Here is a 14,692-nt window from a genome sequence, read left to right as displayed (position 1 = left end):
CAACAATTTTCCACACACAAGTTATTTTCAAAGAGACAGCAAGTGCCCAGATGATGATTATGATGATCATTTGAAACTTAACTTCCTGTTTAAAGTTATTTTTGACAAGGGAGAAGCTAACAAATGAGCAACAACATCCTCTTTGATAACACCTGCTGTATTCACTGCAAACTGCAAACTAACAAAAGCTAGCTAGACTGTGGGAAAACTACTGCTCGCTATTGCGCAGTGACCTGTTGGTCTTCAAGAAGGCAGAAGTTTACGTAGGTTTTTAAAAAACGTTCCCACCCATTAAGTCAAAATGTGATTGGTTGATTCCACTGTCACTCCAAAATTAGGCCCATATACAGTTGAATGGCAGATGCCTTTATCTAGCTTCCGATGGCCTAGGATATGTCTGACTTAGCTTGCTAGATTCATCTCCCCAGAGACCAGCTAAGACAAATCCCGATTGGGTCATTTTCTCTGCAGTGTTAACCCTTTCCTTTCCAATAAAAACTGAAGAGATTACATTAGAATATCACTGAAAATAATAGTGATAGTATAATCATTAAGTATATTATTATAATCATAATTGTTTTAATCCTTAGCCCTTTAATCCTTAGAAGACCCATTGTTCTCCACTGTGTTTGGCTTAGCAATAATGTTGTTCTGAAAAATGAACACAGAAATACTGGACATTTTGAACTCTTATTATGGTGGTAATTTGACAAAACTGCAATCATGGTCTTGAATTGGACTCGCATTTTTCTGGAATCGGCCTTGACTCGGACCCCTTGTCCCCCTCCCGGTCTTGACTGGGTTGCTATACATTACTTTTACCCATTGAATAAGAGACTCACCGCAATTGAAAAAATCCAGGCATTCATTTATAAAATCCAGTTTGAATGTTTTTGTTAACGGTCATATATGATAATGTACTTCTAAAATCCAAACAGGACAAGTATCACCAACCTGTGTATCTTCCATTTGTGAAGGAGGGTGATGACAGCATATGAGAGAATGAGCATGGTCGACAAACCCAGACACGTGATAGACAGTCGAATAAAACCAAGAAGTTCTGAAGAACAAGGAAATAAAAAATATTTTGGGGGGGAGGTTTAACTTGTTGCTTAGTGGCAATTCTATTGCTTTATCATGAATGTTACTGGCCTTGTACACAGTCAGGTTTTACAACTGATGTACAACACATTTGGCAGATTGATTGTGATACAGAGTCTTTTTCATGGAACCCAAAAGGGGTATACCTGAAACCAAAAAGGGTTCTCCTATGGACAACCGAAGAACAATTTTTTTCTAAGAGTGTATGTCACAACAACTGTGTCAAATGTATTGTATATCAGTTGTGTGTAAAGGGCTTCTATGTTTTGAGTATGATGTGCATATAAGATAGATTTAATATCTTAATGCCATCCTGTAACTCACCAAGCTTTATTCCATCTGTTGTCTCATCAGTTCCAGTGGTTCCATTCTCACTATGTTTGGTTTGGTTCGGAGAATATTCACCTGTGTGTCCAATAGGTTGATAAAACTTAATCATAGTGCTGTTTCGTACTCGACAATATGTAATAACAATATCGAGAGACAGTAGAAATCAGCAGAATACAGTGGGTGACATTTTCATCACACAAAAGAGCACGCATCTCTGCAAAAAATCACAGCTAGATTCTGTGCAAGAATTAAGGCAGCTGGCTCCCTGACAGGCTCACTTTCCTGTTGAACTTCTCATCTTTCTTCTCGTATCCGCAGGACATAAAACAATATAAAGTGCCTTGCAAAAGTATATAGACCCTTTTGGATTTCTTTACATTTTATCGTGTTACAAAGTGGAAATAAAATTGATTGAGTCGTCATTTCTTTTTAAAGATAAAAAACAATTCAAAACTAAAATATAGACTTTGCATAATATGAGTGTAACCTTCGACTTCTTACCCCAGCATGTTGAAAGGACAAACAAAACCATGAAAAAACCATTGGCCATCATCTCAAAACTTCTCTATTACTTCCTTAATACTTAAATAGTACTAAACAATACCCAAGCGGCACCTTATCGTTTCTTGGCTAGTGTTATCTTGACTGTCTTGATGTATTAAGTGACACATTAAGCCCAAAGAAGCAGCAAAAAAGGAAATGTTTTTCTCACACTTCAGCCAACACGTCATGAATGCTAACGATTGTATTTACATATCCTGTCCCCCCACCACACACACACTTAACCCTCTCATCGCTCTCAGAAAAAATAAACGCAAACACATGAGAAATGTCCATGACTTTCACCACTTGTATTGGTGTAACATTTCACCCAACTTAAACCCTTATATTTCACAGATTCTATGGTACTCTGAATGAGTGTCTGCTTGTGTCAAATACTGTGATAATGCAATACATGTTTGGTTATTACTGTAGGCCAAATATACTCCACAAAGAGCTCGCATTGAGAAGCATGTGTAAAGACAAAACAATTTGAAAAGATATCATGTCTCATCACACTGTGACCAATAGGGAGCAGCAGAAAACTAAACTCCTTATCAGCTTACAGTTTTTTCCAACTGCTTACACACGTTTTCAAAACTGTCTCTTTTTTTCAAAACTCTACACACAATTCCCAAAACTGCACAGACAAAATGCAAAATGCCTCACATCTCCTTCAAAATGTAACACTGCATTCAAAATTCCATAAACACATGTCAGAATGAAGCATTTGCATCATCAAATGGCAAACACTGCTTTCATAATAGTACATTTTTGGATATACCATGTAAACACTGTTGTTCTAAATCTAAAGCTCTTTGGCCTTTCATAGGCTTACATCTACATTTCAATACAATGTTCTACAGTGAAAGTAATCTGCTGAGAGGGGTAACAAGTACACTGTAAACACCAATGCAATGTAGAAACAGAAAATATTTATTAGGCCAAACCTTACTCTTGTGTACAGTAGCATACAACAAAACCATAAACATATGTAAACCAAAAGTATATTCTTTAGAATACAGTAAAGAACACAATTGTGTGTGTGGGGTCCCGGGGGGCAGTCCAGGAATTGGTGGGGGGGGGGGGGCATTCACCAGTGCTAAGCTACGCTTCATCTCTTCTCCGGCCTGGGTCTGGCCACAATACTTCGTCCACATCACAAGATACGTTTTCTCTTTCCAAACATCGAGGGAAGTATCTCCTAGCATGGCGTATCCAACCTTGGACAGAGGCAACCTCTATGTCCCCACATGCGTCCTCCATTGCCTGGAGAAGCGGCATGCGGGCATAGGGTTGGCGATCATACACTTTCCAGCGCCAGGCTGAGAAGAATTCCTCTATGGGATTTAGAAAAGGTGAATATGGGGGTAGGTACAAAACTACAAATTGTGGATGGGTGGCAAACCAGTTTTGGACCAGAACAGCCCAGTGAAAACTAACATTGTCCCATAAAACCACAAATCTAGCAGGCTCCTGATCTGGATCAGGGACAAGCATTGTGTAAATTGCATCCAGAAAAGTGAGCATATGGCCGGTGTTGTACGGACCCAGTGTGGCATTGTGATGGAGGACCCCGTTTTGAGTGATGGCAGCACACATAGTTATATTACCCCCACGCTGTCCAGGGACATTGGTAATTGCCCTCTGTCCTATTACATTTTTTTCCGCTGCGCCTGGTTTTGAAGCCAACCTCATCCACATAAATAAATTCATGGCGAATTACATGGGCATCCAGCTCCAATACTCTCTGTAACAGACAAAAGGATATACAGATGAGTAAATATGGTATGTCTGAAGTACTGGAAGTAGTGTTGCATACATGCCTCTACAAAGTCATGTCGCATATTCTTGACTCTGTCAGAGTTTCTCTCAAATGGCACCTTGTAAAGTTGTTTCATCGTCACTCGGTGCCGTTGGAGGATGCGTTGTATGGTCGACAGGCTTACAGCATTGATGTTGTTAAATATGGTGTCATTATTCAAGATATGCTCTCTTATCTCTCGAATCCTAATTGCATTGTTGGCCAAAACCATATTTATAATTGCAGTCTCTTGTACATCTGTAAACAAGCGTCCTCGTCCTCCATGATGTCTTTGCCTTTCCACTCTGTACAGAATTCAAACACAGTATGTGTTCAGCATAGGAACTGTAAACAATGTACAAAAAAAGGTAGTACAGCATGATAACCAACCTCATTCATTCAATGCAGTGCAGTAAATGGATGGCTTAGAGTTACAAAAGTTTATGCAATACTATGCAGTCATACGTATTTTACAGTACATTCCTGTAATGCTAAAATAGTCATTAGATAGTTGCATACCTGTTTTCATTTCTGAAGGTTCGAATTACTGTAAATCGACTCAAGATGGGCTGGACTCTGGACTAAGATACAGTGGCGTAGCATAGAATACAGTATATACATATGAGATGGGTGATGCAATATGTACACACAATTAAAATGACTAAGATACCGTAGAATAGTGTGTGTGTGTGTGTGTGTGTGTGTGTGTGTGTGTGTGTGTGTGTGTGTGTGTGTGTGTGTGTGTGTGTGTGTGTGTGTGTGTGTGTGTGTGTGTGTGTGTGTGTGTGTGTGTGTGAGTGATGCGCAAATGTGTCTATGTGCAAGTGTGTGTGTGTGTGTATATGTGTCCGTGAGTGCTGCGTGATAAGTGCTGCGTGATTATGTGTGTGTGTGTGTGTGAACTAAGTTTGTATCTGAAAAGACAAGGAGGCAGCACCTCTTGACCACACGTTTCAAAAGATGATACTTGCACACAACTATAAGACTTTTTTTCAAAGACTAAGAATTCTTATTTTGATCGTAAAAACAGTAAAAGACTGACTTTGATACTGCTAGGACACTTAACCCTATGTTGAGGTTTGAAATCATGAGGCCCTCGTCTGTCTCTTGATTATTGGAAATGTACACAGCTTGATAAGAAACTAATATTCCTCTGCAAGGTCGACTACTTTCAGCATGGCTCAATGTTTAACTGGATACCTTGCCAACGTCATGAATTCGTTTTGGATTTCATTTTTAAATGAGATTTTATCCAAAAGATCAGCACCTCATCTGGAGCAGGCCTCAGAAGTGAATGTCTGCCCTGTTCATATTACACACATACTGTATCTGAGCTTTGGGCTAAGTAGATAACCTTGCAGCTTGTAGCATCTTGTCTAGGACAGGGGTTTGAGGGGCCACTGCACTATACTGAGATGGTTTGCATTTGTTGGCTGAACAAGGCTCAATGCTCCCACCTCCGTGGAAGCATTACTTTCCTAATCATATCAACACTCAGAAACGTCTGCTTTACCTCCTCTGACTGGTGATTGTTCCAAAACGCTTCTCATAATTTGTTGCAATGTGTCAGTGTTGGAAAAAGTACCCAATTGTCATATTTGAGTAAAAGTAAAGATACCAGTAAAAGTGAAAGTCACCCAGAAAATACTACTTGAGTAAAAGTCTAAAGGAATTTGTTTTTAAATATAGGTAAGTATCAAAAGTAAATGTAATTGCTAAAATATATTTAAGTATAAAAAGTAAAAGTATACATCATTCCAAATTTCTCATATTAAGCAATCCAGATGGCACATTTAAAAATATATATAATAATAATTAACGGCAGTGTCAACCCATCATTCAGAGCCCCACCTGTTTTGCAATTAAAATTAATTAATTAATTGATCTAACATCTTTTTAGTTTTTTTTGCTTGTTTTGCATGTTATTTTGGCATTAATACGTGTCACATATCAGTTAGCAAACAATGTAAAAAATATATATAATTCATTGAGTTAATAAAGCCTCATACAAACTTGGTCTCTTTTTTGCTTTCTTGAGTAAGTAAGCTCCAAAATGCAGGTGTTTCAGCCTAGCTCAGTGCTTTCTGTGGTGGTGGTGGGGCAGCCAGCAGAAAATGCAGAGTGTAGGGGTTCTCAATTTTCTCTAGTTGCACCTTGCTTTGCTCAGTGTTCTGTAACTTAGGGTGACACTACGTCACCGCTAAATCTACAGGTAGAGCTTGAAAATGCAGGCCCCTTTTGTGAGGTCTGTGGGCATCCTAGAGCAAAACAACCAACATGTACGTGTTTCGTGAGAGTCTCAACTTGCCATAACTGCAGGCAACAGGATTATGGAATGTCTTGCCCTTTTGATTATGGAGTGTGGTGCTGTCTGTAGATAATGGCGTATGTTGCCGTTTTAATTATGTTGTGTATGGCACAGTCTGTGAGTGCTTTACATAAAGGTGTTGCCATAAGGTGGACCTTATACAACATTCCAGTAACAATCTATATCATAACAATTTAGAAACGACTGTATATATAGTGATCAGAGAGACTGGTCAAAGACCATATCACCTCCACCCTACCTGACACCCTAGACCCACTCCAATTTGCTTACCGCCCCAATAGGTCCACAGACGACGCAATCGCAACCACACTGCACACTGCCCTAACCCATCTGGACAAGAGGAATACCTATGTGAGAATGCTGTTCATCGACTACAGCTCAGCATTTAACACCATAGTACCCTCCAAACTCGTCATCAAGCTCGAGATCCTGGGTCTCGACCCCGCCCTGTGCAACTGGGTACTGGACTTCCTGACGGGCCGCCCCCAGGTGGTGAGGGTAGGTAACAACATCACCACCCCGCTGATCCTCAACACTGGGGCCCCACAAGGGTGCGTTCTGAGCCCTCTCCTGTACTCCCTGTTCACCCACGACTGCGTGGCCATGCACGCCTCCAACTCAATCATCAAGTTTGCGGACGACACTACAGTGGTAGGCTTGATTACCAAAAACGACGAGACGGCCTACAGGGAGGAGGTGAGGGCCCTCGGAGTGTGGTGTCAGGAGAATAACCTCACACTCAACGTCAACAAAACAAAGGAGATGATTGTGGACTTCAGGAAACAGCAGAGGGGGAGCACCCCCCTATCCACATCGACGGGACAGTAGTGGAGAGGGTAGTAAGTTTTAAGTTCCTCGGCGTATACATCACGGACAAACTGAATAGGTCCACCCACACACACAGCATTGTGAAGAAGGCGCAGCAGCGCCTCTTCAACCTCAGGAGGCTGAAGAAATTCGGCTTGTCACCAAAAGCACTCACAAACTTCTACAGATGCACAATCGAGAACATCCTGTCGGGCTGTATCACCGCCTGGTACGGCAACTGCTCCGCCCACAACCGGAAGGCTCTCCAGAGGGTAGTGAGGTCTGCACAACGCATCACTGGGGGCAAACTACCTGCACTCCAGGACACCTACACCACCCGATGTCACAGGAAGGCCATAAAGATCATCAAGGACAACAACCACCTGAGCCACTGCCTGTTCACCCCGCTATCATCCAGAAGGCGAGGTCAGTACAGGTGCATCAAAGCAGGGACCGAGAGACTGAAAAACAGCTTCTATCTCAAGGCCATCAGACTGTTAAACAGCCACCACTAACATTGAGTGGCTGCTGCCAACATACTGACTCAACTCCAGCTCACTTTAATAATGGAAATTGATGGGAATTGATCAAAAATGTATCACTAGCCACTTTAAACAATGCCACTTAATATAATGTATATGTATATAAGGTACTCTTTATCATCTACTGCATCTTGCCATCTTTATGTAATACATGTATCACTAGCCACTTTAAACTTTAAACTTTTATGTTTACATACCCTACATTACTCATCTCATATGTATATACTGTACTCGATACCATCTACTGCCTCTTGCCTATGCCGTTCTGTACCATCACTTATTCATATATCTTTATGTACATATTCTTTATCCCTTGACACTGGTGTGTATAAGGTAGTAGTTGTGGAATTGTTAGGTTAGATTACTCGTTGCTTATTACTGCATTGTCGGAACTAGAAGCACAAGCATTTCGCTACACTCGCATTAACATCTGCTAACCATGTGTATGTGACAAATAACATTTGATTTGATTTGATCAGGAAAGTACATGTGAAATTGACCATGTCATTTTAAAGATTAATACTTGTTTGCCATTTTTTATTTATTCTCAAATCAGAGCAATTATATTTTACTAATTCATGTTTTACTAATTCCTTTGCCTTTGAATATCGAGGAGACTAAAGATGTATTTGCTCTTTATTCATGTGCTACACATGTATCATTCACTTAATTTAGTTGAAAGAGAACGATTAATCAGTATTTGTTATGAATGACTTGCTCAAATCTAGAACCAGACTGCAGTCAGAGAGAGTGTTTCCAGGTTTGAGGTCATGTCCTCCTCACTGTGCTGGTATTGGTCAGGCACGCACATGGAGATTGAGTTGATATTCTGTTTGTAGCTTCGGTGTCCTCTTTCTACTGTCCTCTCTGCACACCAGAGACAAGAGAATGCACAACAACAGATAGGCTACATATCATCACACACTTCTGTTAAACAGACACATGTTTTTGCGTCATCATCAAACAGGGGATATGGCACATGAATACAGATAGGATCTTATTTTGATCACCCTGTTGTTGCAGGAAATGTCCACAGGTTGACAAAGTGCAGTCAACTTTGTTCTAAGGGCAAAAGTTATCTGATTGGTTTAGGGCAGTCCAAATCTGATTAGTTTATTTTTTTAAATCACAGAAATGTCCTACACAGCTGGACATGCAAACATGTAGTTTATATGAGGTTTAAAAAGGCCTCTAAAGTTTATTTCCACTTTAAAATGGCAAACTTGATTTGCACTAACTAAAAATACAACCAATAAAATGTCCATTAATTATAATCCACACAATAATTCACATTTCCTGCTGCAGGATCATTTTCCTGCTATGAGAAACTGGTAATTCTAACAACTTTCAATCATTAATTAAATAGATCAGTGAGCTACCTTGGGCTGGTGTTTTACCACATCCTGTTGATACATAGTCCTACAAAACAAACAGAGAGCATCAGCGCTGTCACTCTCACTCTCACTCTCACACACACACACACACACACACACACACACACACACACACACACACACACACACACACACACACACACACACACACACACACACACACACACACACATACTATTCTACGGTATCTTAGTCATTTTAATTGTGTGTAGATATTGCATCACCCATCTCATGTATATACTGTATTCTATGCTACGCCACTGTATCTTAGTCCAATACCACTCTGACATACAGTATATATTGTTAATCCATTCCTTACTTAGATGTATGTGTATTTTGGGTATATGTTGTGAAACTGTTAGATATTACTTGTTAGATATTACTGCACTGTCGGAGCTAGAAGCACAAGCATTTCGCGACACCCGTAATAAAATCTGCTAAACACGTGTATGTGACCAATACATTTGATTTGACACACACACACACACACACACACACACACACACACACACACACACACACACACACACACACACACACACACACACACACACACACACACACACACACACACACACACACACACACACACACACACACACAGACAGACACAGACATATTGGTAGGAATTCCAATAAAACATAAGCTACTGTGCTACTTTAGAGTTTGAAAGCATACTTTACTCTATGCCCAGCCATCATGTTGCTTGGTGTGACTACACTACTACAACAATCTGAGCTGATCAAGAGTTTAGTTTGCTGCTGCTGTGGTGAGACATGTTGTCTTTTCACATTTACATTCAAATTGTTTATCTTTACACATGCTTCTCAATACGAGCTTTATGTGGAGTATATTTGGCCTACAGTAATAACCAAACACTTGTTGCATTATCGCAGTATTTGACACAAGCAGACACTCAGTTAGAGTACCGTAGAATCTGTGAAATGTAAGGGTTTAGGTTTGGTGAAATGTATTACGCACTGATACGAATTGATGAAAGTCGTGGCCTTTTATACTTGCTAGTTAAAATACATTCTGTGTGTGTGTGTGTGTGTGTGTGTGTGTGTGTGTGTGTGTGTGTGTGTGTGTGTGTGTGTGTGTGTGTGTGTGTGTGTGTGTGTGTGTGTGTGTGTGTGTGTGTGTGTGTGTGTGTGTGTGTGTGTGTGTGTGTGTGTGTGTGTGTGACCCAAGTCTGTATGTGTGATGCAGAAAAGACAAGGAGGCGGCACCTCTTGACCACACCTGACCTTTTATTGGATTTGTTCACAGTTTCAAAAGATGATACTTGCACACAACTATGAGCAAATAGGACTACAAGTTAGTAAAACGTTTATTTTATTTTTACTAAGAATACTTATTTTGATTGTAAAAACAGTAAAAGACTGACTTTGATACTGCTAGGACACTGAGTCCCTCGTCTGTCTCTTGATTATTGGAAATGTACACAGCTTGATAAGAAACTAAGATTCCTCTGATATTTACTACTGATATTCCCGATATTCCCTAATATCTCAGATATTCCCTACTGACATTCAGGTGAGCAGGGCAGCAAGGCCGATGACTTTCAGCATAGCTCAATGTTTAACTAGATACCTTACCAACGTCATGAATTCGTTTTGGATTTCATTTTTAAATGAGAGTTAATCCAAATGAACAGCACCCCATCTGGAGCAGGCCTCAGAAGTGAATGTCTGCCCCGTTCACATTACACACATACTGTATCTGAGCTTTGGGCTAAGTTGATAACCTTGCAGCTTGTAGCATCTTGTCTAGGACAGGGGTTTGAGGGGCCACTGCACTATACTGAGATGGTTTGCATTTGTTTGTTGAACAAGGCTCAATACTCCCCCCTCCGTGGAAGCATTACTTTCCCAACTATATCAACACTCAGAAATGTTTGCTTTACCTCCTCTGACTGGTGATTGTGCTAAATGCCTCTCATAATTTGTTGCAATGTGTTGATGGCGATACTGATTGCTGAATCATTCGGCCTCTGGCAAAATGGCAGGACTTAGTTGGAAAGTTCATCAGATCTCTGGTCTGGGTCTTGTTCATTAGGGCACACAACGGAACATGTTTTAAAATGTTTTTGCCATGGCAATCGAAACCAAGCCAGTTACAGCACTCCCTTTCCGTTTGTCTGTTTTTGTCCGTTTGCTGCCTGATCAACGCGACCCTGGTGTTTTTCTGAAGTAGGGTGATGGGTAACAGATATGCAAATCTTTGAGGAAGGAAGATAGGAGGGGGATTCTATTTCTATAAACTGTATGTTTGAATAACCTGAAATAGAATTGGGATTTAATTCAAATGAACGACACTCGAGCAGTTCCCCAGAGCAACAACGCCTTAACAACTGCACCATTTTAAATAGCATTTTTTGTAAAATAATGAAAATAGAAGTGAAAGCGACCATTAACATGGAATCAATTGACGCTCGTCAAAAACATTACAGACATTCCTATCTAGACACACAGTTCAACTTTCAACTTCACAATATGATGTTTCAACGTCACAATATGGAAAGGCTCATACGGCCTGAAGACAAAGTATCAGAAGCATATCCTTGAGGCACTTACAGTGATAAATGTTTCCATATTTCAAAAGCAAGGTTGATTTTAAGGCCCGTTAATTGTTTCACTTCAGCATTTATGTTCTGCCACTGTCCAGTTAGCAGAATTTGTCTCAATGGGTTTCTGATATGTATAGTCTTCACTTGTAACACAAATGAATCAACTAGATTACCAATACAATTGAAAAGAATACCTCTTCATCAGATATTTGTACATAAGAACATCGGTAAAGCAAGATGGCATACTGCCTGACAATATGACTCATGGTTGAACTGTGTCGACACCTGACCGACATGATAGACGTTAGTGTGTTGAGGCCCTTAGTTTGACATTTAATTCCAGTTTTGTAATATACATTGCGAACTGAGCACTTTGGCTACGCTGCTTATGGTTGTCACATTTCATGAGATGGAATCAAAAAGTTGTTTTCTTTCAAACTTTGCCAAGGAAGGCCCGTTTTGTGAATATGAGTTTGTTATTTTATTCTCTCTTGTTCAACAATGCTTTGTGCTGATAGGGCAAGATCTTTATCATCATGGCGGCTGTGTGTGGAGGAAGGGAAGAAAGTATTTGGCCCACAGTAGTTTCCATGGTTCCCATAGTTATCAATAAAATCTATGTTTATCAAGGTTTTTTGATACATGTTGTGGATTAAAAACGTAAATGCCAAGATTGATGTCAATTTTCATTTAACCAGTGGTCCTTTCTTTTAAATTTTTTTGATGGCAATTCTATGAGAATGTGATGTTTCACCTCACAGATAAAAAAAAAGAATCTAATCGACATTATACAGCTTGCACACATACTGTAGGTCTATTAGGTGAAGTAAATGAGTTGTATATGTGTGAGTAGATGTGAAATTATTGTAATACATACACACACACTCAAGTGTAATCCTGACAGTACTGCAAACATAACTTGCTCAATATAAATATAACATTTAACATCAAGCTAAATGGCTAATCAAAAAATGTAAACATCGGAAGCGTTTGGTTTTTGGTTAAACTCTTGATAGAAAATATGTGAATTAAAAAACAGCACGTTTTTGTTAAATAATCCTGCTGAAAATTACCTTTTTTTTGTTGTTAGCTTTTAAATAGATTGATAAAAACAGTACAAAAAATGCTGTCTTATAAAATACAAGTTTATCTTTCTTTTAAAACTAAAGTCTCCTTGCACATTGCACAGCATTTTAAACTCTTTTTCCCGAATAACAAGCTGATGTTAACTTCCCTCACAGCGAGAGTTAAGGCTCTGTGAGGCTTTGCTCCCATGCTTTTTCACATTGCTTTCACTTTCATACTGTCAAATCGTCTGACCTTGCCCTGCTGCTGGCTTTGCTTAAACTGCTGAGTGGTCTGGTGTCTGCTATCGTGTCGTTAGCCTCCACGCCGGGGTCCGCGGGGCCCTCGTCCTCGCCGCTTTCCGGTAGGACCCTCACCTCCGCCCCCGTGGTCTGGACGTAGGAAGGCAAAGACTCGTCGTACACTTTAGAGACGTTCTCACTTCCCGCCTGGTAAGGTGCGGGCAGACTGCCTGCCTCCATACCCACCTCTGTCAAGGGGAAGAAGTGCGATGCGGGCTTGTCCTCCTCCAGCAGCCGGTAGCCCTTGGCCTTCTGGATGGACGACACGGCCATGGAGTGCAGGCTCTTTTCCCCGGTTGGGCTCTGGCCTTCGCCGTCCTGACCGCCCTGGGTCTGGGGCGGCGGCTTGCGGAACACGAAGCGGATCTTCTTCAGGCCCAGGTGGCTGATCTCCACGAAGTTGAGGAAGAGCGAGACGCATGCCACGGCCAACATGAAGATGATGAAGACAGTCTTCTCGGTGGGGCGCGACACGAAGCAGTCCACGGTGTTGGGGCAGGGCCAGCGGCTGCACTGGTACAGCGGCAGGATGCGGAAGCCGTAAAGGAAGTACTGGCCCACCACGAATCCCACCTCGAACAGCGTCTTAAAGATGATGTGGCAGATGTAGGTCCTCAGCAGGGTGCCCTCCAGCCTGAACTTCTTGCTGCCCTTGGTGCTGGTCTCCTTGGTGGTGCGCACGCTACCCTGGTCAGGCGCTAGCGGCAACCTCTCCTCACTCAGCTCCTGCTGGCGGTTCAGCTCGGCCTCCTCGCGCTCCTTGCGCTTCTCCTCCATGTGGACATAGTGCACAGCGTGGCCAACGTACACCAGCGAGGGCGTAGACACAAAGATGATCTGGAGAACCCACAGACGGATGTGCGAGATGGGGAAAGCCTCGTCGTAGCACACGTTCTCGCAACCAGGCTGCTGGGTGTTGCACACGTAATCCGACTGCTCGTCGCCCCACACAAACTCAGCGGCTGTGCCCAGGATGAGGATCCGGAAGATGAAGAGCACTGTGAGCCACACCCTCCCAATCACCGTCGAGTGTTCATTTACTTCCTCTAATATGTTTCCCAAGAAGCTCCAGTCACCCATGATCAACAATCAGCGCTACATATTGAGGGTTGGAGAAGAGAAAAGCAAGTTATAAATCGATCTGACGACAAAGAATCATTGTGTTGCATCCACAGCTCTCTTTTGTCATTTTTCGATCCCCATATAACAATCAAAAATGTTCTTTATAGCTAGCTACACTGTAGCTAAAAACATTTTGTAACTACAGCAATGATGAGCCACTCACTCACTCTTTGTCAAATCCAGAGAGAGCAAACACAAAATCGCTGCGTGCCTCGTTGCCTCACCCCAAATGACTCAAACCAACAGTCCAAATGCACATTTTTGCAACAAAGACCATAGCAATAAACACCGTAACTCTCTAAACTCTATATAAATAATCAATCCCAGGTGATATTGTTCCCGAAACACGAATATAATATTGGTGAAAGTTAACAAATGGGCAACTTGCCACAGTGAGAGCTCCAGTGTAGTTGTGTTCCCCTTCTCTTGGCACTCAATGGTGTGATGTGAACTTTTTCCTCTCTCTTTCCCACCTAAGGCCCCCAGTCCGTGTCGCACCACTGAGCAGAAGTGAATGAATTGAGTCTGATGGTTGGTTTTTAGTTTGCTGCTATATTTAAGCTGGGAGCCAGACAGCCTTTATTCGCCGGGCGACGTGTGGTGACGCAGAAGACAATAGGATCATCCAAACACAAATGGGAATGTATGGGACACCGCAGTTGGGAATGATACCAACTCATGTAGTGTACAATATACATGGTGTGTCCCATTGAATGGTTTTATATTAGGGAGGGAAAGGAGGACAGGCAAGGCACATCCTAATGAACTAGCTGCTGACAATAAAGCT

At 41.5% G+C, this 14,692-nt stretch overlaps 1 protein-coding gene across 2 annotated transcripts; it reads right to left on the bottom strand.

Moving 5' to 3' along the window:
* Window positions 1-12,477: 12,477 nt before the first annotated feature.
* Window positions 12,478-14,451, bottom strand: LOC139532116 (gap junction alpha-8 protein-like). Of its 2 annotated transcripts, none has more exons than XM_071329295.1 (2): window positions 14,294-14,451; window positions 12,478-13,878 (listed from the first exon to the last, which is right to left on the bottom strand). In XM_071329295.1, exon 2 carries the CDS (start codon window positions 13,861-13,863, stop codon window positions 12,715-12,717), a length of 1,149 nt encoding a protein of 382 aa, XP_071185396.1. In that variant the 5' UTR covers window positions 13,864-13,878; window positions 14,294-14,451; the 3' UTR covers window positions 12,478-12,714. The 2 variants fall into 2 exon arrangements, with proteins under 2 accessions (XP_071185396.1, XP_071185398.1); XM_071329297.1 differs by lacking the exon at window positions 14,294-14,451 and adding an exon at window positions 14,073-14,259.
* Window positions 14,452-14,692: the final 241 nt, after the last annotated feature.

This window comes from Salvelinus alpinus, chromosome 10 (genome assembly GCF_045679555.1).
Source record: "Salvelinus alpinus chromosome 10, SLU_Salpinus.1, whole genome shotgun sequence".
NCBI lineage: Eukaryota > Metazoa > Chordata > Actinopteri > Salmoniformes > Salmonidae > Salvelinus > Salvelinus alpinus.
This window is presented reverse-complemented; position numbering and strand designations above follow the sequence as displayed.